The following is a 26,869-nucleotide window of genomic DNA, read 5'->3' on the forward strand; positions in this document are numbered from 1 at the left end:
GTCTTTTCCGTCACTTGAAACACTGATAGTAAAAACTGCAGTGGTTAATTTTAAAAAAAAAGAAAAAAAAGAGGAAAGAAAAGAAAAGAAAAAACACTAGATATGAAAGACAGGTCTTGGTTGGGTGATGGTTTCAAGTGTGAAAAAATTTATGTTCACATTTGGCTGATGTTTGCCCTGGGGATTTGGGTAATTTTCTCTTGTCATTATCTACCTTTTTTCTTTTTTTTTTGATGGAAATGCAAAGGGTGAGCAATACCCAAGGCAGTCTTTTTTTTTCTTTTGGCCACTCCGCTCGGCATGTGGAATCTTAGTTCTCCAATCAGGGATTGAACCTGTAGTGGAAGCGTGGGGTCTTAACCACTGAACCGCCAGGGATGTCCCCCTACCTTTTACCTTTATGTAGGGAATCTCTTGTTAAGGTTCTCATTCTTGGGTCTGGAAGGGATGATGTTAACTCCCTTTCTGGCTTTTGGACAAGACTGGACACAGGTCATTTCCTGATTGTCTTTTGTCAGTTAGAAAATGAAAGAAATTCAAAAAGATACATGTCCCACAATGTTCATTGCAGCACTATTTACAATAGCCAGGACATGGAAGCAACCTAAATGTCCATCGACAGATAAATGGGTAAAGAAGATGTGGTACATATATACGATGGAATATTACTCAGCCATAAAAAGGAATGAAACTGAGTTATTTGTAATGAGGTGGATGGACCTAGAGTCTGTCATACAGAGTGAAGTAAATCAGAAAGAGAAAAACAAATACCAGATGCTAATGCACATATATGGAATCAAAAAGCAGTACTGATGAAACTTGTGGCAGGGCAGGAATAAAGATGCAGACATAGAGAACGGACTTGAGGTCACAGGAGGGGGAGGGGAAGCTGGGACTAAGTGAGAGAGTAGCACTGACATATATACACTACCAAATGTAAAATGGATGGCTAGTGGGAAGCAGCCGCATAGCACAGAGAGATCAGCTCGATGCTTTGTGACGACCTAGAGGGATGGGATAGGGAGGGTGGGAGGGAGGCTCAAGGCGGGGGGCGGAATATGGGGATATATGTATATGTATAGCTGATTCACTTTGTTGTACAGCAGAAACTAACACAATGTTGTAAAGCAATTATACTCCAATAAAGATGTTTAAAAAAAAAAAAGAAAGATTGAGGGTGGAAAAGAGAGACGGGAAGATGTCAATTGAATTTTCTTTTTAATTAATTTATTTATTTTTGGCTGCGTTGGGTCTTCATTGCTACACACAGGCTTTCTCTAGTTGCGGCGAGCCGGGGCTACTCTTCGTTACGGTGCGCAGGCTTCTCATCGCGGTGGCTTCTCTTGTTGCGGAGCACAGGCTCTAGAGCGCAGGCTCAGTAGTTGTGGCGCACAGGCTTAGTTGCTCCGCGGCATGTGGGATCTTCCCGGACCAGAGCTCGAACCCGTGTCCCCTGTATTGGCAGGTGGATTCTTAACCACTGCGCCACCAGGGAAGCCCCTGTCAATTGAATTTCTGATCTGGTGTCTTCTGGTTTTGCTTTAGGTAAAATGTCTGCTCCAGGATCCTACCAGGCGGCTGCTGGACCTTCCTCGGTGCCAACTGCGCCCCCATCCTATGAAGAGACAGTTTCTGTTAACAGTTACTACCCCACACCTCCAGCACCCATGCCAGGGCCGGCCACGGGGCTCATGACAGGCCCGGATGGGAAGGGCATGAATCCGCCTGCGTACTACACCCAGCCAGTGCCCGTCCCCAATGCCAATGCAAGTACGTACGGCCTCACGGGCCCCCTTACCTCTCCTTGGCCCTCCGTCCTGGGACTCCATGAGAATCAGGAGAGTGGCCGTAGTGACTGTGCCCCAGAGTCTAAGCAAAGTGCCAGTCAGTCCAACTTTCCCCCTTGTCCTGAAATTTCACATCTAGTCTTGGGTTCCATGTCAGTGAGGCTTTTGGCTTTTCCATAATAAAGCACAGTTTATGAACTTTCCCACGTCCACCATAAACTGAGCCTCTGGTGTTTATCACAGAGGCACAACCAACCGTCCCGGAGAAATTTGGGAATGGGAGTTTGCTTTTGGGGGCTCCTGCCCTTCCTGCTGAGACTTGGCGGGAGAACCCCTGCCCCGAGGCCAGGGCTGGAGTAGGAGAGGGAGAGGATGTAGCTGTGAGTGAGGAATGGGTGAGCTGAAACCCACCCCCAGCCCAACATTAGTGCAGGTGACTCCCCTGCCTTCCAGCAACTTCTTTATGTCCTTGCCCTTTGGTACTTCCTGCTGCCCATCTGCACCCAGGTATGTAGCTGATTCAGTATTACAAGCAGCTCAGAGAGCGGACCTGTGAGTCAGACTGCCTGGGTTCACCAGCCTCCTTGTCCCTCGGTTTCCCCATCTATAAAATGGGGCCCATCAAGTACCTACACCCGGGGGCTGTTAAGATTAAATAAGGTTCTGTGAGTAATCATCGGATAAATGTGAACTATTGTTGTCATTGTGCTCAAGTGACTTTGACTCCTTGAGTTGGAAGAGGACAAGATAACGACTTCAGACTATTTTAGATCACACTCTGATCAATAAATAACTCATTCTTGCACCCCAAATAACCCTTATTAAAATTTACATGTAAGTGCTAAATTATGCTTTGATGCTGGCTCTTCTGCAGGGGGCGGGGGCGGGGTGCTTTCTAGGTCTTTCTGGGAATATTGTCTGGTTAGCTCTGGGTAGCAGTTCATGTCCCCTAATACATAGATCACAGAAATGGCATTTCAATAACATAAAAAAGAACAGAAAAAAGTCACTTTGACAGAACTACGAGCTTAAACAACTTTGCCGAAAACCAAAAGAACGTGCTAAGCTCTGAGGGCTTTGTGATTTCCATCACCCGAGGTGCTCTTCTGATGCTTGTGGATGTCCGTGCATGTTTTTCACATAGTTTTCTCTTTTTAGCATGATTTCGTATACTCACTGCGTGTATCAATATGGTCCCCCGACTTGTAAAGAACTGGGCCAGTATCCCCTGGCTTGGTAAACGCCAGCCTTATTACTGGGCATTGGAGTTTGCTAAGGAGACCGTGTGAAATGCAGGCTTGTTTATGGAGGATTCACTCTGTACCAGGCACGGGGTGAGGTTCTTTACTGCCTTTGTCCCATTTAATCCTAGCGACAACCCTTATTATTCCATTTTTTAAAAAGCAGCTTTATTGAGATAGAATTCCCATACCATAAAGTTCACTCTTTTAAAGTATACGATTCAGTGGTTTTAGCATATTCACAGAGCTGTGCAACCATCAGCACTAATTCCAGAACATTTCCATCACCCCAGAAAGAAACCCCCGTCACCCTCCATCCCCCAGCCCCTGGCAACCACTAATCTACGGATGAAGAAAATTGAGGCTAAAACCCATCACATCACTGTTTCTGAAATTACCATCTGCAGACCACCTTCATAGAACCACTCAAGAGCTTAAAAAGCGGTTTGGGGACCCTGCCCCAGACTTGCCGAATCAGACGGTCTTGAGGGCAGGACCTGGGAATCTGCATTCTCAATAAGCTCCGCACTTGAGTCCAGAGACAGTTGAGTTTGAAAGCCTGGTGGAGCTGGGCCAAATCTCCTCCAGAAACACACAGTCCTTTCCCCCATCTCGTGTGTGGAGGTTTCCAGAGCCCCTCAATTGGTAATTCTGGAAATCTGCCACTGTTTTCTCTTCTTCCCTTTTTGTCATTTTTCTCCCTCCTCACCCATCCCCAGTTTTTTTTTATTGTGGTAAAATAACACATAACATAAGATTGATTACCTTAAGCATTTCTCAGCGTACAGTTCAGTGGCATTAAGTACGTTCACATCTTTGGGCAATCATCACCACCTTCCATCTCTTTTACGTTATACAAAACAAACTCTATACCCATTAAATGGCAACTCCCCCTTCACTCCTCTCTCCCAGCCCCTGGCACCCACCATTCTACTTTTTATCTCTATGCATTCAACTACTCTAGGTGCCTCCTATCTGTGGAATCAACAGTATTTGTCTTTTTGTGACTGGCTTGTTTCACTTAGCCTGATGCCCTTAAGGTCCATCCATGTTATAAGATGTGTCAGAATTTCCTTCCTTTTTAAGGCTGAATAATAACCCGTTGCATGGATGGACCACATTTTGTTCATCCATTCATTTATGAATGGACACTGGGTTGCTTCCACCTCTGGGCTTTTGTGAATAGTGCTCTCCTGAACATGGATGAGCAAATATCTGTCAAGATCCTGCCGCTACTGTTTTGCATTTAATGAATGTCTTCCTCGTTTACTGATTGGCTGGTTTGTTCTGTTCCTTCCATCAGTTGCTGTGCAGACAGTCTACGTGCAGCAGCCCATCTCCTTTTTCGACCGCCCGGTCCAGATGTGTTGTCCTTCCTGCAACAAGATGATCGTGACTCAGCTGTCCTATAATGCCGGCGCCCTCACCTGGCTCTCCTGCGGGAGCCTGTGCCTGTTGGGGTAAGTCTGGGGTCCACTCAGACCCCGTGCTCTCCCGAATTCCTCTCTTGTAGGATTTCTCAGCCTCAGCACCTACTTCTGTGTTGTGGGGGCCTGTCCTGTGCCCTGTAGGATATTGAGCAGCGTCCCTGGTCTCTACCCACTAGATGCCAGGAGCTCCCCTGCCCCCGTTGTCATAACCAGAAATCGTGCCCAGTTGAGAACCACTGCCCTCGAGCATATCAGCCCCTGGAAGCTGCCGTCCCATCATTTCTTCTCAGACCACTCCTGGAAGCTGCTGTTCCATCGTTTTCTTCTCAGACCACTCTCTGCGTGTAGGGACAAGCATAGCAGCCATTTGTATCTGTGTACAGCGATACCCTTGGGGATTTCTTTTTCTTCTAGAATTTCATGACCTAATTAATAATGTTTGCTTGACTCTCAGAGAAGCTTTAAACATTCTATACATTAAAATACTTTATAGTCATCTCTTCAAAACTTCTTATCCTTTTAGGACCCCCAGTAGTTTTCTGTTGCCTACACAAGGAGAGTGTGTAAATATTTATGTCTGCACCAAGGGTATTATGTTGAAAGAGATAATACTTTCTGTTCTGGGAGAAAGTTGAGGAAGCACCATTTAATTTTTTTTTTCCAAACAGATAAAGGCAGCCTCCTTATTCCTGGCCATGCAAGTCACTCAGAAAACCATAAGTGCTCCGTTTTCTTCCTCGAAGGAAACCGTGTTTGTGTGTTTCTTTTCAGAGGCCCTTGCCTGGCTCTTTCCTCATTATCTGCTCGTGACTTAGGTGGAGGGGGAATCATGGTTCTCTTCCTAATTTTGAAGAGAGGCTCAAAGCCCCTGAGAGCTTAATTAACTTCCTTGAGGACTTGCATTCAGTGGGGAAGAAAGGAGACAGAAAACATTACATAAAAATTCATCGTCCTTTGGCCATTCCTGTTAAAACTAACTTTTGTCTTTGAAATCAGGGAAGGACAAAATGGAAACTTTTATCGATTGTTGGCCACTGGCTTTCAAATTGAGGCAGCTTTTTCTATCCGTTCCTCCTTTTCTTCCTTAAATGCAGTACTGTGTGTTCAGATCCTGCCTCTCACAGCTGTGTGGCTCTGGGCAAGTGACTTCACCTTTCTGTGCTCCAGTTTCCTCATCTGTAAACTGGGGTGTACTAATGCCCACCTCTGGGGGTGTTGAGGATAAAGTAGGTGGTTGTGTGTGCATTGCCTCTTGCAGCCATGCCCGCACTTGTCAGGCGGGAGGTTAGGATGATCTCTAAATGCACTGGCTGCCCTTATTTGAACTCAGGTAAGCTTAGGCAATAGGAAATTCCATTCATGAGATAGTTTCCTCATCAGGATATTTCCTGATTCTGCTTTATATAAATCAGTGTCTTCCTGTAAAATGTTGATTTTTTTTTTTTTTAAACTATGTGTTTTGGCAAACTTTGGTTGTAAGGCTGTGGGGGTGTTTTCTGACACTGGCCAAGGTTCCAGCAGCAGCTGGGTGTCCAGTGTTTCAGTTCAGCTCTGACACTACCTGGAGTTGGTGCAGACCCCACAGCTTAAGGGCTCAGTCCCACAGACTGCCCCCCACTTCAGATGCCAGTCACAAGTCGTAGGTCCCCTGTACTTCTGACCGATCAGGGGTCCTGCTATCCCCTCTTCAGGTTTGATAATATGCTAGAATGAATGGCTCACAGAACTCAGAATGGCGCTTTACTTACATTTACAGGTTTATCATACAGGAGACAGACAGATGGACATCTAGGTGAGGAGGTAACAGGGAGAGATCCAGATGGGTCCTGAGTGCAGGGGCTTCTGTCCCCACGGAGCTGGGGTACACCACCCTTCCGGCACATAAATGCCGGATTCACCAACCCAGAATCTCTCCAGATTAGCTGTTCAAGTGTTTTTATAACCCGGTCCTCAGCCCCCCATTCCACCCCAGAGGTCTGTAGTTGAGGTTAAAAGTTCCAGCCCTCTGGTCACTTGGTCTTTCTGGTGACCAGCCCATCCCGAGCCTGTCTAGGGACCCACCCTAGTCACCTCATTAGCATAAACTCAGGTGTGAGTGAAAGGGGCTCTTTGTGAATAACAGAAGACACTCCTGTCACTCAGGCAGTTCCACGTGTTTTGGAGCTCTGTGCCGGGAACCAAAGACCAAATATATTTCTTCTTACACCTCAGGCCGTATGGAGGTCCTGCCTGCGTGCGCTGATGATGGATTATGTAGGTTAAGAGACGTGATTTGTGGAAATTTATATGATTGTTGCTGTGAGAAGCAGGCTCTCTGTATGGAAAATGATCAGTCCAAGACAGGAGTCAGCAAACTACAGCCCAGGGGCCAAATCCAGCCTATTTTAAGTTCTATTGGAACACGTCACGCCCTTTATTTACGGCTTATCTGTGGTTGCTTTCATGCTCCAATGACAGAACAAGACCCATGTAGCCTGAAATACATACTCTCTGGCCCTTTACAAAAGAAGTTCACCGCTTCCAATCTAGCACTTTGAAAGATGCCTAAATGTCCCAAGACTTGATAATACACCCAGAGCAGTCTGTCTGTGGGAGCAGCCTTGGCAATGGTTGGGGTCTTCGTTCCCCGGGGCTGCCATAACAAATTACCACAAACCTGGTGGCTTAAAACAATAGGAATTTATTCTCTCCCCATTCTGGAAGCCAGAAGTCCAAAATCAAGGTGCCATGTTCCTTCCGAAGGCTCTAAGGGCAGAATCCTTCCTTGTCTCTTCTAGCTTCTGGTAGTCCGGATGTTCTTTGGCTGAGGCTGCATCACTCCAATCTCTGCCTCTGTCTTTACGTGGGCTTTGTCCCTCTCTGTATTTCTGTGTGTCCTTTTCTCTTCTTATCAGGATCCCGGTCTTTGAGTTTAAGGAGCCCACCCTCATAATCCAGGAAGATCCCATCTTGGGATCCTTAATTACATCTGCGAAGACCCTTTTTCCAAATAAGGTCACGGTTATAGGTTCCGGGGATTAAGACCCCGACATATCTTTCTGGCGGCTATCGTCCAAACGACTACAGTCTGTAACCCTCTCCATGTGTGGCCTTTTTTCTTCTAGGTGCATCGCGGGCTGCTGCTTCATCCCTTTCTGTGTGGACGCCCTGCAGGATGTGGACCACTACTGTCCCAACTGCAAAGCTCTCCTGGGCACCTACAAGCGTTTGTAGGACTCAGCCAGACCCGAAGGGAGCCGTGTGCTGCAGGAAGGCCTTTCCGACTCTCGCCCAGCCCCGCCCCTGGTGAAGGCTCCATTTTGGTGCTCTCATCTCTCCAGGGTCTCCACCTTCGTGTCTTCTTTTGGGGGGAAAATATCGCAAAAATAACACACCTCCAAACCCCAGAAATTGCTGCTTGGAGTCGTGCACAGGACATGCAAAGACATTCTCCTTGAGCGCTGGTTCAAGGGTTTCCTGCCTCCCCGTCTGTGACCCCAAGTCATCCCATCCAACTGTGAGCATTGTGCCGTCTGAGTATCTTCTGGTGATTTGCCACTGGCCAGCTTCTTTTTTTGCCTCAGTGGGCCTTTCTCTTGGTGGTCTCAAACTGAGAAGCCCCAGATTGCCTTATTTTTGAAACTGTTCTGGCCCCAGTACGGCTGAACCAACCTTTAGTGCCTACCGTCATAGCCATCTGTTTCCACTTCTGATGACAAAAATCTTGCCTTACAGTCTAAGGGCTTGGCTCTCAGATTCTGTAACTGCAGGCTTTTAAATAGCACACAAATTCACTTTAATTTCTTAATTCGTTTTTAAGTACAGGGAGGGATTATTCACACCCATCAGACACATAGCCATGAGGTCATAAACGCGGGCTAGGAATAGAAGGCTGGATCTTTTCACTGATTTGCCTTCTTTGGACCAGATCCTCAGCCACTTTCCACGAAGGGCTTTTTTTTTTTTGGTAGAGGAATTGTTTGTATTAACAGTTTTTGTGACCTCCTTTTGGTCTTAAACACTTTTGAACATAATTTTGAAAGGAGGGATTTATAGAACTGTTTTCCGTAACTATATGACTGGTATCATTTTCCCATTTGCCAATGCACTCTCACTTTTTTTTTTTTTCCTTAACAGAAAAAGTAATGGGGATAATTTCATCCACTGCCTTTACTTGGGTTTAGTGTTGTTCCTAAAGACCTTCATAATGGAACTCTTAAAGCGGGTCCCCTTTTAGGTTTCTGGTGGATATTCGGAAAGACAAAGGAAAGCGTGTTTGAGCACATCTGAGTACCATGGTGCTGAAAAGTGTGGGGACCTGACTGTTTCAAAGGCATCTGAAGTCTGGATTTTATTTTTCAGAAATCAATTTGTTGTATAACATCTGAAGACATGATTTCTAGGACTGAAGCAGCAAGCCAGAGTTCTCTGTTCGCTGCTGTGTCATCTTTGAGATCAAGACAAAGCTGGGCTCGACTTTCAGGAGTCCCCGTTTTGATAATAAATAGGCACAGGGAATTCATGTGAATAATATTATGTAGAAATCAAGCCTAGGTCTTGATCGAAAATCTGTATATTGGTTCAAAGTTATAGTCATAACCCATTGATTCAGCTTATTCATTTGATGTTTCGAAAGTTCCAGTAATTATTTTTGCAATGACTATGGATACTACATAGTACTTTGGTGTTATCTGCTTTTCAAAAATAAAGTCTTTTGTTCACTCTGTGAACTATTCATCAATTCTTAACGGTGTGAAGAAAGGTCTCATGTTGTGTTTCCAGCCGTTGGTACAAAGAACCCTTTATTTGTTCCATAACAGTAGAAAATCCTTCATGATAAAAACTACAGACTTGCTGAATATCCCCCGATGTCAAGATGACCGATGTTGAGTTGGGTGGATAGCTAGTGAGTCAGATTTGAACATTAGGCTGTTGGAACCCAATAGGCGTCATCAGTGGCAGCAAGCCATAGCTTTCAAGTTTTAATAAAATGCACAGAAGAAAGCCGTCCTCATTCATGCTCCGAACAAAACATGCTTTGTTAATTGATCCGGGTAGAAGTGAGATGCTAGAAGGAGGGCATTGTAACTCGCCGGGAATATGAATGTCATCCTCTTTTCCTACCTGGTGATAAAGCTTCATTTTGGAAGGTGCCGGAAAATCATGCCACCTTGGTGCGACTTTGTCATTTAAACCCTAACTTCTGGTCTTAAAAAATTGCCACTCAGCCGATCCTGAGCATGTGTTTTTCTTGCATTTGACAAAATTGAAGGCCATGCATATTTAGCAGTTTTGCTCAGACGGTGGCATATAAATGGTCTCAAGCTGTTATCAGTTACATATGCAGAGTCTTCAAAACAAGAGCCCTATTTCGAGGACCGTAACATATATGTGTATTCTGGGAAACTTTAAAAATAACATCAGATGCCTGGAGCATGACGTGTTCGTCAGACATTCTATTTTATTCTTTGAAATACGGGCTTATTCATATATTTTTACAAATTAAAAGGCTCTTTTGTTCTTCCCCTGTTTGTTGGGGACTTTGGAGTTTGTTGCAAACGCTGAATCACGTTCAATGAATGCGAGAGCTTTATTTTATATCTACTTGGACCTCAAAGAAGAATATTTACCAATTTCAAACCCGAAATGGCTGTACGTCTTATATACCGTTAGTCCATCTAGACCTTGTACACATACAAGTGTTGGTTTGTGTCTTGTTATCAAAAAGAATTCAGTTTTTGCATCTGTTGAAGCCAACTTGGAGCACATGACTGATTCCTGGCTGACCACAACATTACCCATGAAAATGTTTTCTCTGGGACAACTGGCTTCCCAGTTGCTACCGAGAACACTTCTCTTGGGCCCTGAACTATTCATAAATGTGGCTTCATATACTCACACACAATTTGGCCTCGGTTTTCTCCCCAGTGACAAACCTCTCGTGTTTGGGATATTAAAATCCTTCTCTGAATTTTTGAGCTCAAAGATCTCTGTTTAGGAGTAAGTGTAGACGTTGGAATTTTACTTACAAAATTCTGATTTGCATTTTGGATCCTATTAAAGTTATCTCCTGCATTTATGACTCAGATGTTTATAATGAGTCGTCTGTTTTTCATGGGCACACCACTGAATTGAAAGTAGATCCAGCAAGGGCGATGAAAGAGAGAAACCCGGAGGTTTTTTGTTTTGTTTTTTTTTTGTCTTAAGAATTTTAAAGAAACAAGAATCTGAGGCTTGGAAAGATTTTAAAAAAGAAGGAAGAAAAAAGTTCATGGCCAAGTATACAGTCTAGTGCATTTAACTGTTTTGTGACTGTTCTCTGCAGTATTAGGAAAATGTTCACACGTTGAAATACCTTTTTTTTTCCCCTTTTAAATTATTATTATTATTATTTTTTTTTTTTTTTTTAAATTTTTATTTTTATTTATTTATTTATGGCTGTGTTGGGTCTTCGTTTCTGTGCGAGGGCTTCCTCCAATTGTGGCAAGCGGGGGCCACTCTTCATCGCGGTGCGCGGGCCTCTCACTATCGCGGCCTCTCTTGTTGCGGAGCACAGGCTCCAGACACGCAGGCTCAGTAATTGTGGCTCATGGGCCCAGCTGCTCTGCGGCATGTGGGATCTTCCCAGACCAGGGCTCGAACCCATGTCCCCTGCATTGGCAGGCAGATTCTCAACCACTGCGCCACCAGGGAAGCCCTAAATTATTTTTTAGAGCAGTTTTAGGTTCATAGCAAAATTGAGCGGAAGGTACAGAGAGTTGTCATACATCCCCTGTCCCCACACGTGCACAGCCTCCCCGTCACCGGCATCCCCTACATTTGTTACAATTGATGAACCTGCATTGACTTATGATCACCATCCAAAGTCCATAGTTGGCGTTAGGGTTCACTCCTGGTGGTGTACATTTCTCTGTGTGTGTGTTTCTTTTTTATTTATTTTTTTGGCCATGCCTCTCAGCTTTTGGGATCTTAGTTCCACGATCAGGGATTGAACCCGGGGCCGCGGCAGTGAAAGCCCTGAGTCCTAACCACTGGACCGCCTCATTCTGTGTGTTTGGACAAATGTATAATGACATGTATCCACCATCATAGCATCATACAGAATAATTTCACTGCCCTAAAAATCTATGTGTTGCCTATTCACCCCTCCCTCCCCACTAGCCCCAGCCACTGATCTGACTGGCTCCGTAGTTTTGCCTTTCCCAGAATGTCACGCAGTTGGAGTCATGCAGAGTTGGAAACATATATACAGGAATCACAGCCTTTTCAGATTGGCTTCTTTCACTTAGCAATATGCATTTAAGTTTCTCCATGTCTTCTCATGGCTGGGTAGCTCATAGAATCTTTATTATTCAGATAATATCCCTTTGGATGTACCATACATGTAAGTACCTATACTGTTCTTGGTACTGCAGTGTCTCAGTGATGTTGTACCTGGTTTCCCAAATGGGCAAAATCAATGTAGCTCGTGTGTCCAACATCAGTGTCATCAGAGAGCGCAGTACTGTTTGCGAACCCTGTGTTTATATAGTTGTATATGTGTTGGGGGGGTTACCGGGCTCAGCTTTGGCTGCTCGTTGCTCAAGAATCCAATACTGAGAGACAAGTGTTGGGTAAAAGTAAAGATAGCTTTATTGAGGAATCTGGCAATCCTGGGGAGAAGGTGGACTCATGACCCAAAGAACCAACTCCCCGCTGTCAATCGGGGGCGAGAGCTTTTAAAAGGGTGTTTCGGGGTTGGGGGAGGGGGCTACGTGCAGAACAGCACAGGCAGCTCCAACACTCCCCTTGAAATTAGTCGTGCGGTGGCCTGATCAGCGTCATCATGGTTGTTTTAGGTACAGTTCATCTTTAATTCCAGGGTCGGTTTGTTATGAGGCCAGTTCTCAGAATTGTGTGAGATGGAGCAGCTTAGGTCATGGCTGCAGTCTGGTCATCATGTAGTTAACTTCTTCCACCTGGTGGGGGTTTTAGCATCTGCAAAACAGCTCAAAGGATATGGCTCGGAATATTATTGATAGCCCTTGAGGAGAAACTAAAGGTCCTTGACTTCATTTAATGGCTAAACTATTATTATTGGGTTGGCCAAAAAATTCGTTTGGGTTTTTCCATAAGATGTCATGGGAAAACCCAAACGAACTTCTTGGCCCACCCAATATTTTGTCTTGTTTGATTATTTTCCTTTGCTTCTGTATTTTCTCGCTTCTCTGATTAAATTTATTCCTTGGCTAAAGTTTCTCTATATACAAGAGGCAGGCAGAGGACATGAAGGGTATGTCCTGGGAAGATTGCTCTCTTACAGGGGGTCACAGTGCAAAGTGAGTGCCAAGGGCAACATCTGGGAACCTCTGGTCTGGCACGTCTGTGGTTTTCATGTATCACTGATCGACTCCTGCTGTATTCAAGGCATTGTATAGCTTGGATACCAGACACAGCCCTGCCCGGGAAAAGTGATCACTGGGCCTAGAACTACCCTGCCAACATTTCTAGTGGCTTCTTTATTTTTTGTTTTAAGCTAAAATGCATGTAACATTATTTTTTTTTAATTTTTATTTTATATTGGAGTATAGTTGATTTACAATGTTGTGTTAGTTTTACTTGTATAGGAAAGTGATTCAGTTATACATATACATACATCTATTTTTTTTCAGATTCTTTTCCTAGATAGGTTATTACAGAATATTGAGTAGAGTTCCCTATGCTATACAGTAGGTCCTTGTTGATTATCTGTTTTATATATAGTAGTGTGGATATGTCAATCTCAACCTCCATCATGTAACATTAAAGTGTATGATTCAGTGACATCTGGTGGATTCACAGTGTTGTGCAACCATCACTTGTATCGAGTTCCAAAACATTTCCATCAGTCCAACATAAAACTCCATACCCATTAAGCAGTCACTAGTCATTCCTCCTCCCCCAGCACCTGGCAGCCACCAATTTGCTTCTGTTTCTTTGGATTTATCTATTCTGGACATTTCATATACACGTAATCATAATATGTGACATTTTGTGTCGGGCTTGTTTCACTGAGCATCATGTTTTTGAAGTTCATCCACAGTGCAGCATGTGTCAGGGCTTCATTCCTTTCAGTGGCTGAATAATATTCCATTGTATGGATATGCCACATTTTGTTTATCCCTTTATCTATGGATGGCCCATTTGAGTCATTTCCACCTTTTGGTGATTGTGAATAAGGCTGCTGTGAACATTTGTTTACCGGTTATTATGTGAGAGTATGTTTACAGTTCTCTTGGGTATATACGGACAAGTGGAATTGCTGGGTCACATGGTAATTCAGTTTAACTCTTTGAGGAGCTGCCCAATGGCTTCTTAAAGAAATGTGTCCTATTGTAAAGCCACATCTGGCACAGGCTACAATTTGGAACTGCCCTGCGCTGGAGAATTCTGCCCTCTTCTGCAGTGAGAGCTGTTTGGAGCAGCCTGGTAGCAACAGAGCTGGATTTGGAGCAGGAAGACCTGCCCCCCGGGCCGTCCTGCCCAGACTCCTCAGCTGATCTGAACCCCATTCAATCCTCTGGGGCTCCCACTGAGCCTGAAAAATGAGGAGGGGTGGATGGTGCATCTCGGCCCCTCTGAGTGGGCCCTCTAAGGTGTTCAACTGTTTGTCCTTTGTTTACCTGTATGCCCAGCTTGGGATACAGCAGTAAAGTGGGAAACACTATCCTCTCCCTCATGGAATTGATGGTAGAAGGGGAGAGAGAGACACCAAATAAGAAAACCTAACATTTCCAACCTGTTATAAACCAGGAGGGAAAAGTGCAGGAAAACAGGGTACAGTAAGTCCCCTACATACGAATGAGTTCCGTTCTGAGAGCGTGTTTGTAAGGCATCTCGCAATCACTGAAGATGTTATCTCCAATTATTATTATTATTACTGCTATTTGTTAGCAGAGAACAGAGAAATGCTGTCCCCCCAGGTCAGCTGTTTGGAGAGTAAGGCTGTGGGGTCCTCTGTTCCTTTAGACTACTCTGCAGTGGGTGATTTGCCAATGGCCTTACAAGATCCCTCTTGAACTCTAGGTCCACTCTAAACAATAGCTCTTCTCTTATTTGGGAGGCTGGGGTCAGCGGTTCAGACCCTAAAGTCACACACCTGGTCTTATGTCCTGCCTCAGCCATTTATTCACTGTGTGACTGTGGGTGAGATTCTTAACCTCTCTGGGCCTCACTTTCCACTTCCATAAAATGACATGATAAATAGAACCCATGTTCCAGGTTGACTGACCCTTGTGTGGGCCATGAGGTGGGCAACATCAAACCTACAACTGAGGGAGAATGTGGAGGTGGGGGGGGGGGTCCCAGGAAATGGATCCTGGGGGCACAAGGGTCTAATTTCTGGGATCACCTCAGTGGGATGAAGCCAGGCCTTTGGAGTATAAGACGGCAGCAGTAGGAGTGAATAAAGCCCTAGAACTGGGTTTGAGTCTGGGGAGGGTTCTGGTTACGGCTCTTTATTTACTGCTTCCCGAAGTGGGAATTAAATGCACTACTTGGCTCACGTCTGGACATCTAACTAGACGTTCTGAGGTTTCTTCAAACTCTGTAGTTGATGGATAATTTCGTCTTTGTCTTATTGGGATCGTACTGGAGTTTTTAACCTACACATAAACATCATGACAGAAATGGGTTGTTTATAGTTTCATTCATTCATTCATCCTGCTCTTGTGGATTTCAGGTGGCGATAAGTTCTGTGAAGTATGTAAAACAAGGTAACGGGACAGTCACAGAGATGGCAGGTGAGGTAGAGTAGTCACGGCAGGCTTCACGGAGGAGGTGGTATTTGGGTTCAGACCTGAACAACAAGCTGGAACCACACACACACAGAGTATTCCAGGAAGTGGGGACAGTAAGTGCAAAGGCCCTGGGGCAGGCAGAGCTGGGTGTGTTGAGGAATGGAGAAAAATAGAGGACGGTCAGCGCATAGTGAGTGGAGAAATGAGGAGGAGCTGAGGCTGCAGAGGGGAGCAGAGGGCAGACGGTGCAGGCTTGTGCAACGCCAGTCAGAGGCCTGGGTTTTATTCAGATCACAATGGGAAAGACAGTGGGCTACTCAACAATCAAAGGAACCAACTATTGATGCATGCGACAACATGGACAAGTCTCAGAACAAATATGCTGAGTGTAAGAAGCAAGACAAAAAAAGGGGTGCATGGTGTATGATTCCATTTATATGAAATTCTAGAAACCACGAACTAATCAGTGTTTGCCTGGTTGAGGGAGGGATGACCAAGGGGGCGAGGAAACTTTTGGGGGTGATGGATTCATTCACTATCTTGCTTAGTGGCTGTGGTTTCTTGGGTGGACACAAATGTTAAAACTGATCATACCGTACTTCTTAAATATGTCACTTACATGTCAGTGAAGCTGAGAAAGATTGCGTGGGAAGCCGCTAGTGGATTTCAGCGGTGAGGGGACATGATGTGGTTCAGCGAACAGACCTGGGGCAGAAGCCTGGGTTGCAGCAGGGCCTGGGGAAGCTGCTCAGGCAGAGAGGAGGGTGGAGGGGTCCCCGTGGAGCAGGCGGAGCTCAGCTTCAGGGAATTCAGACACCGGTACCTCTTCTAATCCAGCTGTTGAGTAAAAGAAGACCTTGCAAATTCACCTTTTCAAGAGATGAGTAAACATTTGAAGCCCATTTATTAAAATCTCATTTGGGGCTTCCCTGGTGGCGCAGTGGTTGAGAATCTGCCTGCTAATGCAGGGGACACGGGTTCGAGCCCTGGTCTGGGAGGATCCCACATGCCGCGGAGCAACTGGGCCCGTGAGCCACAATTACTGAGCCTGCGCGTCTGGAGCTTGTGCTCCGCGGCAGGAGAGGCCGCGATAGTGAGAGGCCCGCGCACCGCGATGAAGAGTGGCCCCCGCTTGCCGCAACTAGAGAAAGCCCTCGCACAGAAACGAAGACCCAACACAGCCAAAAATAAATTAAAAAATAAATAAATTAAAAAAAAAAAAATCTCATTTGACTCCTCAGTGAAACAGAATTGTTTTCCCTGGGTTGTCTGACAGACAGCTGTGGCTGTGAGTTCCGTGAAGGCAGAACTCAGTCAGGCAGAGTCCCTGCTGGGGCCACAGTGCCCAGCACAGGAGTTGGCATGTGCCCAGTGCTTGGTGAATATTTCAAATGAAGACATGAATGAATGAATGAAAGCTTATATCGAGTAAGGCAGCTTCAAAGGGCAACCCTCCTGTGTGTCCTAATCCATAGCCGCCTTCATTCCCAGACCAGATGGTACAGCTCTCGGCCCTTCAAAGTCATCGACAGCAAAGACAGGCTCAGTGTGACCCCTCAGCTCTCCTTAACCAGGGGGAGAAAGTGGGCTGAGGGTTTCCTGCAACAGGCCTGGAAGTTCTGAAGAGAACAGGGTACCGGCTCCACCTCTAACTTGCTGTGTGACTGTGAGCAAGTCACTGTGCCTCTCTGGGCTTTCTCTTCTGAAAAAATGGGACGTTGAAAGTATCACCTCCTGAGGCCCTCATGAGCTCCATCTATTCCTTCATCCATTCACTCAAGAAACATCCTGTGATTCTAAAGTTTAAAACCAAAAAAAGGACCTCCAGATCACCCTTGTTAGCCAGAAAGTGAAAAATCCCCAGGTCGTTCGCATTCCTAGAGCATTGCTGTTGAGGTTTTGCTATACTTTTCCTGGACTTGGTTTTGCTGAATTAGTGAAGCGGAATTGGGAAAGAGAATACAATAGTGTTCAAATTAATAAGCGTCCTGGCCCCCAATGGCTCCAGCCTTTATGTCTCAGATCATATGCCCCTCATTTTTTTATTTTTTATTTTTTGTTTTTGCCCCATGTTTTAATGCACACCTGTTTGGGAGTAGACTGACAGCAAGGTCAGAGAGTCACTTTTGGTGTCAGGCACGGTAATAAATTCTGAACAGTTCACACGGGGTGAAGCCTGGGGTCATAGGAAGTCAACTGGACAGGAGTCAGGCAACCTGGTCCCCACCCCAAATCTGCCTCCTCTGTAGTCATGTGACCCCACTTGAAGTGTGACCCCTTCTCCTCTCCAGCCCCTGGGCCTCAATTTTCTAGGCTGGATCAGAGGATCTTTCAGGAGCCTCAACAAGGCCAAATGACAAAATCAGCTGCCTAAAGGCTCAACAGGTGACATTTGTGAGTGAAGCAGGACTAGTGTGTGATGATAGGGAGTGGTGGGGACTGTGGCAAAATGAATGCTGCAAGCTCAGTATATCAGCTACAGGGGGAGTGTGCAAGCAGGGTAGCCAGATACTTTTGTAGTGATTGTATTTTGGCGGAGGAGCACCTCATCCTCTCAAATTATCAAGTCATTCTGATGTTTTCACCTGCTTAGGGGGCGGCCTTTAGGTTTCACTGCCTGATGAGTCTGAAAACTGTGTTAGGAAAGTTCATTCCTGTTCTGTGTCTTTATGTGATTTCATTTGCTCTGTCTCCCTCTCTGGGGGGCAATCCCTGGATGCCTTCCATTTTCTTTGGAAGAGTGAAACCTAATCCTTTACTCTAGCTCTTGTCCCCAGATTTCCTGTTGATAAGCAGGAAGGGCAAGGCTGACTTCAAGTAAGTGGGTGGATTCCAGGTGGGTGTGGTCAGTAGAAGTTGTTCCATCTGCCCAGTGGGCCACAGGGTTTTCCCAGGAGTCTGCCGGTGATCCCGTCTCCAACCTGAGCTCATCTGGGCATCCCCAGCAAGGACACTGTGGAGAAAGGGAAAGTGAAACATTTGACAATCACTTTTTCTTTCAGTGGGGATTGTTTCTTTTGCTTTGTTCTGGGGCTGGGGGCTGTCCCAGCAGAGAGAACCGGGAAGGGAGCAAATGGTAAAAAAAATGCTCACAGCTCTTTTTTTTTTTTTTTTCAGATGCGTATGTTTTGATTGATTGATTGATTGATTGATTTTGGCTGTGTTGGGTCTTCGTTTCTGTGCGAGGGCTTTCTCCAGCTGTGGCAAGCGGGGGCCACTCTTCATCGCGATGCGCGGGCCTCTCACCGTCACGGCCTCTCTCGTTGCGGAGCACAGGCTCCAGACGCGCAGGCTCAGCAGTTGTGGCTCACGGGCCCAGCCGCTCTGCGGCATGTGGGATCCTCCCAGGCCAGGGCTCGAACCCGTGTCCCCTGCATCAGCAGGCAGACTCTCAACCACTGCGCCACCTGGGAAGCCCTCACAGCTCTTTAGGGTTGTTTTCTAAGCCATAATTTGCATTTCTTGTTCATGTCTGAAATTAAAGTAGTAGAAAAAAAAAAAAAAAGCTTATCATAAGCCTGATGGGGAAGTGGTGGGTTGAGGTCTCCCCTTTCTGCACATGCTTGAACTTGAAACTCTCAGCACAGCAAGGAGTTCCCAGCAGCTGGGTGGGGGGGTGGGGGGGTGGGGGGTGCGTGTGGGGGAGGGGTGGCGGGTGGAGGCTCTGAACTCATCGGCTTCATCAGCCGAATCTGATCACTGCTGCCTGTGATGATGGAATTTAGGGATTCTTTCCCTAGTTTCGCTGAGGGCCTGTTTTTTTTTTTTTTTTTTTTTTTTTTAGTTGAAGTATATATAGTTGATTTACAGTTAGTTTCAGGTGAACAACATAGTGATTCAATAGATTATACTCCATTTAATGTTATTATAAAATGTTGGCTACATTCCCTGTGCTGTCCTGTATATCCTTGTAGCTTATTTATTTTATGCTTAGTAGCTGGTACCTCTTGATCCCCTACCCCTATCTTGTCCCTCCCCACTTCCCTCTCCCCACTGGTAACCACTAGTTTGTTCTCTACATCTGTGAGTCTGTTTCTGTTTTGTTATATTCTTTTGTTTACTTTTTAAAATTCACACGTAAGTTGTGGTTGTATTAGTTTACCTTTCCCTACCTTGTTGTTTTTCTAACTAGGTATCTTCCTCCTCACTTTATCTTCTTCCCGCCCTCTGTCCTAAAGTCTTATTTTTTTAATTAATTTATTTTTCTGGGGGGGCACGCCGTGCGGCATGTGGGATCTTAGTTCCCCAGCCAGGGATCGAAACCAAGCTCCCTGCACTGCAAGTGCAGAGTCTTAACCATGGACCCCCAGGGAAGTCCCTGTCCTAAAGTCTTAGATTAGCTCAGGCCTTCATCAATGACCAGATCTCATGTGTGAGCGTACGTGTGTGTGTGTGTGTTGGTGCACAGCCTCTGTGAGGGTACACGGGGCTCTGGACTTGCGTGTGTGTCTGGGTGTGTCTGTGGATGTTTGCTGAGGGATGGTTCTAGGTGTCTGTGATGTGTGTCTCTGTACCCACTGTGAGTGGCTATGTGTGTGTGTGTGTGTGTGTGTCCCTGGGTATTTGCAGGGGAAAGAGAAGTGATAGAGCTACTTGGAGCTGCGTTTCCCTCCAGGGCTCCCTGAAGGCGGCTTCAGTCCCTCAGCTTGGGAGGCCTCCAGGGACTTCAGGCCAGCCAGCCCAGCGGGGGAGGGGCTGTCACCTAGCTGATCTCAGGGACTAAGAGGTGAGAATGGTCGTTCTTCTGCCACTCCCTACACGTAAGCTGCTTGGAATACTGCGTGGGTGCGGGCACCCTGGCCTCCCCGACCTTGTAATCACTCCCCATGGTAGGGGGGTGACTCCAGTTGGGAAAGACTTATTGAAACCTCCACAGCAGGACCAGGCCTGGCCTGCATTCAGCCTGGGCTGGGGGAGCATTTATAAAACTCCCCAATCTGGCCACACCCCAGACCAACTGGATCAGAATCTCCCAGGCTGCAACAAAGCCCGGGGCTGATTTCCCCACTGGGCACCTGGGCCCCATGATATTTTTAGGGACGCAGGGAAATGCTTGATTTTTAAATTTTTTTAATGAGGAGGGAAAAGCCTGAATAAAATAATAACGAATATATAATAATGAATCCAACCTGGATTATATTCCTCTTTCTATCAACGCAGCCTTAAAATACACTTTTGAATATATGTTTAAGGAGGGAGGGGCCCAGGGAAGTCGTCACGTAGCTCCAGGTTGCAGGCCCTGGTCTACCATTGACGCGATAGACTCAGTCGTGCCTCCCTTCTTTCAATAAATGTTTATTGGCTATGTAACGTATAAGGAGACAGCCCCCTTGCTCTTGGGGAATTTAAATAAGAATTTCATCTCATGTTGCCTTCACCAATCCTGCCAAGAACTCTTCCAGATGGAAAAGAAAAACATCTTTGCCGTTTTACAGATAAAATAATGAAGAAGGACTTCCCTGGCAGTCCAGTGGTTAAGACTCAGCGCTTCCACGGCAGGGGGCGCCGGTTTGATCCCTGGTCTGGGAACTAAGATCCCACGTGCTGCGTGGTATGGCCAAAAAAATAAAAATTAATAAAAACAAAAATAACGGAGACACAGAATAAGTGTGAGTTACACAGGGCTACCGGGCGACCCACAGCATAGTGAGGCCTTCTGGTCCTAAAATACACCTTGGGCTTGTTAAACATAGATTTCTGGGCCTTTTGCCAGGAGATTTGGATTCAGAAGGCCTGGGAGGGGACCCAGGAATATGCATTTTTATATAAAATCACCTAGGTGGTTCCTAAAGGCAGGTGAGTTTGAGAAATGCTGTTCCACACGGCCTGGGGCCAGATCAGCCAGAGAGAAGGAACTGAAGTCAGGCCAAGGGAGGGGCCCCGACCTCGGCACTGCTGGCAACTTGGTCTGGATCTTTTCCTGGGTGGGGGCTGTCCTGTGCATTGTAGGATGTCGAGCAGCATCCTTGGCCCCTACTCACCAGATACCACAAGCACATGCCTCAGTCAGGACAACCAAAAATTCTCCAGACATTGCTAAATGTTCCTGGGGGACAAAATGGCCCCATTGAGAACCCCTGGGCTAAGTACATGGGTTGAAGCCAACATTTCCCGTGTTTGGGAGTTGGGGTGTCCCTCACTATCCAAGCATGTGGTTAACATGTAAAATATGCCCATTTCCATAAACAGGAATGGAGCATGGACCCCTGCTACCACGTGGATGAACCTTGACAACAGGGTGCTAAATGAAAGAAGCCAGATACAAAGGCAGTGTAGTCTATGATTCCATTGATATGAAATGTCCAGAATAGATAACTCCATAGAGACAGAAAGCAGATTGGTGGTTGCCGGGGGTGGGGGAGATGGGGAGTGACTGCCTAATGGGCATGGGGTCTCCTTTGGGAGTGACGAGAATGTTCCAGACAAGATAGAGGGGGTGGTTGCACCACATCGTGAAATGTACTAAATGCCACTGAATTGTCCACTTTACAACGGTTAATTTTATGTAACATGAGTTTCACCTCAATAAAAAAAAGTACCAGTTTGTATAATTTACTGTGACAGTTGGTAAGATGGGGGTGGAGTGAATTGTGAATGCAGCATACATTGGACCTTTAAATGAGGTCATCATAACCATTAACAAGTATAATAAGAACATAACATACAATTAAATAATATTTTAAAAGCAAGAGTAGAATTTGAGGGCTGGACCTCAGTACTCTTGTCTTTGGAACTGGTACAATGCTGGGTGACAGTTAGTATGCAGTATGAGCTTGTTGAATTTGAGAAGCAAAAAGAACTGAAAGCAGTTCCATCAAGAACCTGACTGAGCCTGTGACGTGCAACCTGCTGTATGGCCGAGGCATATCATTTCAACTTCCCGGGCTGAGTCCCTCTCTTCTCTAAAAAGAGGCAGGCTGATCCTTCCAGCTCTAAATGTCTGTGCTGGGACATGGCCAGATCAGAGTGAAGGCTCTGGAACATGCCAGAACATGCTGGAACATTCCAGGGTCTGGCTTTCTGGGGGTATCAGAGGCAAGCTCCTGGGCGAGCCAGGAAACCCATCAAGACACAGGCTTAGCATCCAAGAGTCTCAGTTAGGACCAGGCAGTGTCCAGCTTTGATAAGCAGAATCACAGTAGCCAAGCAGGAAGACTAAACCACAAGAACTGGCCACCTGGGTCCCCTTCCTGCCGTCTGCCGCCAGGTGTGAGCATCTGTGTCAGCACACCTGGCTCACCATGGGGATGAAGCCACCTCTGCAGTCATTTGAAAGCCCCCGCATTCATTTCACAGGGGGTCATGGGGGCCGCCTCCCTCCCTGGCTGGCCCGAGAATGCCACGTTTAGAGTGACTCTTTTACCTTCACTGACCCAAGGTGAAGGGTTTCTTCCTTGGGTCATGATTAATGGAGCCCATTCCCTGGAAGCAGGAGCAAATAAATGCTTGGGCATGGTTTATAGTCCTCACGTGAGCTCACTTATTACCTTGCAGCGGATGCGAATGGAATGTTGGGCAGGTGTGTCTCTGTTTGGAGGAGGTGGAGGCTGGAAGCAGGTTAATATAAAGTTGAGGCCCCGGCGCGGTGGTTGCTGGGTTTCTGAGTAGCAGGCGTCGGGGGAGAAGGTTCTGGGAGAAGCAGGCCTCCAAATGCAGAGACGTGCTCAGACTCCTCTCTAGAATCTCCTCTGTAAACAGCCACTGAAAAAGGGCTTCTAGGTAAGAACTTACGTGGTTTTGTTTTTTGGTAATAGCTTTATTGAGATATAATTCACATACCATGCCATCCACACATTTAAAGTGTACAATTCAGTGGTGTTTTAGCATATTCACAGAATTTTACAACTATCACTACAACCCATCTTACAACATTTTCATCAGCCCCCAAAAGACACCCCATAACTTTTAGTTATCACCCACCCATCTACCCCACCTCACCACCCACCAGTCCTAAGCAGCCGCTAATCTATTTTGCCTCTGGAGTTGCCCATTCCGGACATTTCATATAAATGGAATCGTATAGTGTGTGGTTTTTTTTGCACCTGGCTTTTTTTCTCTTAGCATGTTTCCGAGGTTTATCCATGTTGTAGCATGTACCGGTACTTCGTTCCTTTGGACGGTCAGATGGTCTTCCGTTGTATGGATATAGCACATCTTGTTTATCCATTCATGTGTTGATAGCTACCTTTTTCTAAGGAATTCATGGTTCTAAAATGGCTGCTCATTGTAGCGGCTGTTCAAGAAAGAATTAGCTGTGCGCCCTTTGTCAGTAAAATGATCGTTAGTTTCCTTCTGTGTTCTTTTAAAATCTTTTATTATGGTAGCAAATCAAGGTTGGAACTTTGGAGGATGAAAGGGGGCTGCTATTTATGATTATACGGGGCAACAGATGTGAAACAGGGTTGTGCTGGGCAAACCCGAGGTACAGATGCCCTCATTCCTGGGCCAAGTGAGAATGATGAATGGTCTTGTTCAGCGGGCCCTGGGCTGAGGGGTCAGGGTCCTTGAGAAACCTAAGTGTGATTTTTTTTCAGGCCTGGCCAAGTACTTTCAAAGGCTCTACCTGGCAGCCCCCCACCCCTGCCCGGGGGAGGGGGGAAGGCAGCTGCCCTCCCTGGCGTGTTTGGTGACAGCCAGTGAATTGCAGCCTCTGAGGGGAGTTGCAGACAAGGGCCCAGCCCCCCAACGCTGCTCTGCATACCTGCATTCCTAGGTCTTTTTATCTGAGGCCTCGGGCGGTGGTCTCCTTCAGGTGTCCCTGCTGAGGCCCCCCTGTGCTAGGTGGGGAGGAGGGGAACCGTGAAGATGCCTTCCACACCTCCTCCCACCCCCTCCGGCTCAGGGTCCATAAAACTGCCATAGACATTTTTGGGGTGCTCCCTCAATAAGTGAGAAAAACCGCACGTCTGGGCTGATCTCCCCGATCCTCCACGGGTGCCAGTTCCCTGGGGGAAAGTGGAACAAAGGGAGTCAGCACTTTCCCCACTGTAGGAAGTGACGCAAAGTGTAACTCCTTTCATTTTGGGCTTGTTGCATGAATCGGCTGCTCTGACACCAGGCAGCTTCGCCCCCTCTCTGTAAGCTGAAGCTGCGCGCTCCCGACATCAGCTGGAAGGGTTGCTGGATCTTTGATTGTGCAATGATGTCTGGGGGTGGGGTGGGATGGAGCTGGTGTATTGAATTTAGAATATGCAGATTGTGACTGCCTGAAATTGGCAGAAGCCACCCACTTGGATCGTCAGGTAGCTCCCACTTTAGGGAAGTGAAAACCCCAGGGTTGTTTTGATTAAAGGGACAGTTTCAATACTTTCACACCAAGGAAGTAAAGTCACAAATGTGTTATTGACGGAAACAGCAGGGGAGGTGATATTGCAGTCAGCTGGGGGGAGGGCAGTCTTCCATCCCAGGTCACAGGGGTCAGGAGGTAGACAGTGAGCACCTATGACTTACGACCTGTTGTTGGGGCAGAGGCCACTCACTTTTCTCAGGCTCAACTCTAAGTGGTTATTTTTCAAAGCACCCTGGGAAAAGCAAAGCAGGAGCTTGGCGGGGTTGGCGGGGGTAGGGGAGGGGAATCCTAAACTCAGATCCTACAAGGCTGGACTCCTGGTGTGAGCAGGGTTGTCATACTGTAAAAAGTTTGGTGTGGACAAAAAAAATGTTGCCTGATATTTCATCAAACAAAGAATATTGCCCGCTGCCAAGCTATCAGCCACTGTAGCTGCCCCCGAGGGGAATTCAGGATGGAGAAAATCAGCTCCACACACGACAGGTCAATAAATCGAGAGATGAGTTTTGGGGGGCAAGGAACAGCGACTTTATTCGGAAAGCCAGCAGACCAAGAAGATGGTGAACTAGTGTCCCCAAAAGCCATCTGCCCTGAGTTAGAATTCAGGCTTCTTTTATACTAAAAAAGGAGAGGGTCAAGTTCTGGTTCTGTTCAGGTTCCGGAGGGGACTTGTTAATTTCTTTCTTCCTGCAGCCATTCACAGGTGGGCCTGGTCAGGAGCTTTCCTGTGAGATAAACAAAGGTGTTTTAGTTTAAGGCTCATTACAAGGGAGCAGGGTTCCCAGAGATGGGCCATTGCAATTTAAGCTTATAGGCAACATCCCTTTCAAGATTAACTTGTAGCAAAAGTAATAGAATACAAAGGTTAAAGTGAAAGAAACAGATCCAGTATGGGGTCAGATTTTTTCTTCCCTGTTACAACACTGGCCCTAGATAAGATGCATATCAAAGGAATAATTTCAGTGAGCCCAGACTCTTGCATCTTCCCATACATAGAAAAGCACTAAAATCATTAACTTGAGATGTCTGCTTTTGGTGATTAGCAATAATCTTTTAATATTCGATTACATGTTTCCTTCAGCAAAACTCCTATATATCCTGGCTCTTCCCTTACCTCTTTGGAATAGTTCCTCAGAGCTATCTGTCCTGGGCTACAGCCCTCAGTAAGGTCCCCACAATAAAACATAAAACATAACTGGCAACTTTTAGTTTGTGCATTTTTTTTTTCAGTCGACATTAGGCAACAACTCAAAACAGCTGTTTTCTCATCACAATTGACCCTGTGATGAGGAATATTAGAGGGAGGGGTGGGCTTCGCCCTTGACAAGATATACTGTCTGTTTTCAAGTGTTACATATCCATGGCCTCTATGGGCCTCCCCACTTTCACCTGCAAAACATCCAAACCCCTTTTCACTTTTCTTTTCCCTGATAGCACTGTGTCCTCATCCCTCACGAGCTGCCAATATTACATCCAGACGTCTTGGCCCTTTCACTTATAAACAATTTATTTTTTAATTTTATTTTGTTTTTTAAATTTTATTTCTTTCTTTTTTGGCTGCGTTTGGTCTTCATTGCTGCACGTGGGCTTTCTCTAGTTGTGGCGAGCAGGGGCTACTCTTCGTTGTGGTGTGTGGGCTTCTCATTGTGGTGGCTTCTCAGTGTGGAGCACAGACTCTAGGCCTGCGGGCTTCAGTAGTTGTGGCACGTGGGCTCAGTAGTTGTGGCTCACGGCCTCTAGAGCACAGGCTCAGTAGTTGTGGTGCATGGGCTTAGTTGCTCCATGGCATGTGGGATCTTTCCTGGACCAGGGCTCAAACCCGTGTCTCCTGCATTGGCAGGCGGATTCTTAACCACTGCACCACCAGGGAAGTCCAACTATCTATCTATCTATCTATTTATCTATTTATTTATAAATTTATTTAAAATTTTATTTAAAAATTTATTTATTATTTATTTTTGGTTGCATTGGGTCTTTGCTATGCACAGGCTTTCTCTAGTTGCAGCGAGCAGGGGCTACTCTTCATCGTGGTGCGTGGGCTTCTCATTGCAGTGGCTTCTCTTGTTGCGGAGCACAGGCTCCAGGTGCGTGGGCTTCAGTAGTTGTGGCACGTGGGCTCAGTAGTTGTGGCTCACGGGCTCTAGAGCACAGGCTCAGTAGCTGTGGCACACAGGCTTAGTTGCTCTGCGGCATGTGGGATCTTCCTGGATCAGGGCTCGAACCCGTGTCCCCTGCATTGGCAGGCGGATTCTTAACCACTGTGCCACCAGGGAAGTCCCAACAATTTATTTTTGAATAAACATCATATGCCCCAGAGCAAAATTCAAATGGTACTGAGGCAGGAGATAGATGGACTCCAGGCTAGGCATTTATAATTGGCCTCCTT

General features: G+C 46.3%; 2 protein-coding genes across 2 annotated transcripts in view; both read left to right on the top strand.

Moving 5' to 3' along the window:
* The first annotated feature begins 1,545 nt into the window (after positions 1-1,545).
* Positions 1,546-9,178, top strand: LITAF (lipopolysaccharide induced TNF factor). The gene is made up of 3 exons (XM_007188389.3): positions 1,546-1,770; positions 4,332-4,488; positions 7,563-9,178. Exons 1-3 carry the CDS (start codon positions 1,551-1,553, stop codon positions 7,669-7,671), a joined length of 486 nt encoding a protein of 161 aa, XP_007188451.1. The 5' UTR covers positions 1,546-1,550; the 3' UTR covers positions 7,672-9,178.
* Positions 9,179-15,551: 6,373 nt separating this feature from the next.
* The window catches only part of LOC130704922 (uncharacterized), a 169,887-nt gene continuing 158,569 nt past the window's right edge, over positions 15,552-26,869 (top strand). Inside the window, exon 1 of the mRNA XM_057529687.1 lies at positions 15,552-15,582. Within this exon, the coding sequence (XP_057385670.1) occupies positions 15,552-15,582 (31 nt within the window). The remainder of the gene's footprint in view (positions 15,583-26,869) is intronic.

This window comes from Balaenoptera acutorostrata, chromosome 15 (assembly GCF_949987535.1).
Source record: "Balaenoptera acutorostrata chromosome 15, mBalAcu1.1, whole genome shotgun sequence".
Lineage (NCBI taxonomy): Eukaryota > Metazoa > Chordata > Mammalia > Artiodactyla > Balaenopteridae > Balaenoptera > Balaenoptera acutorostrata.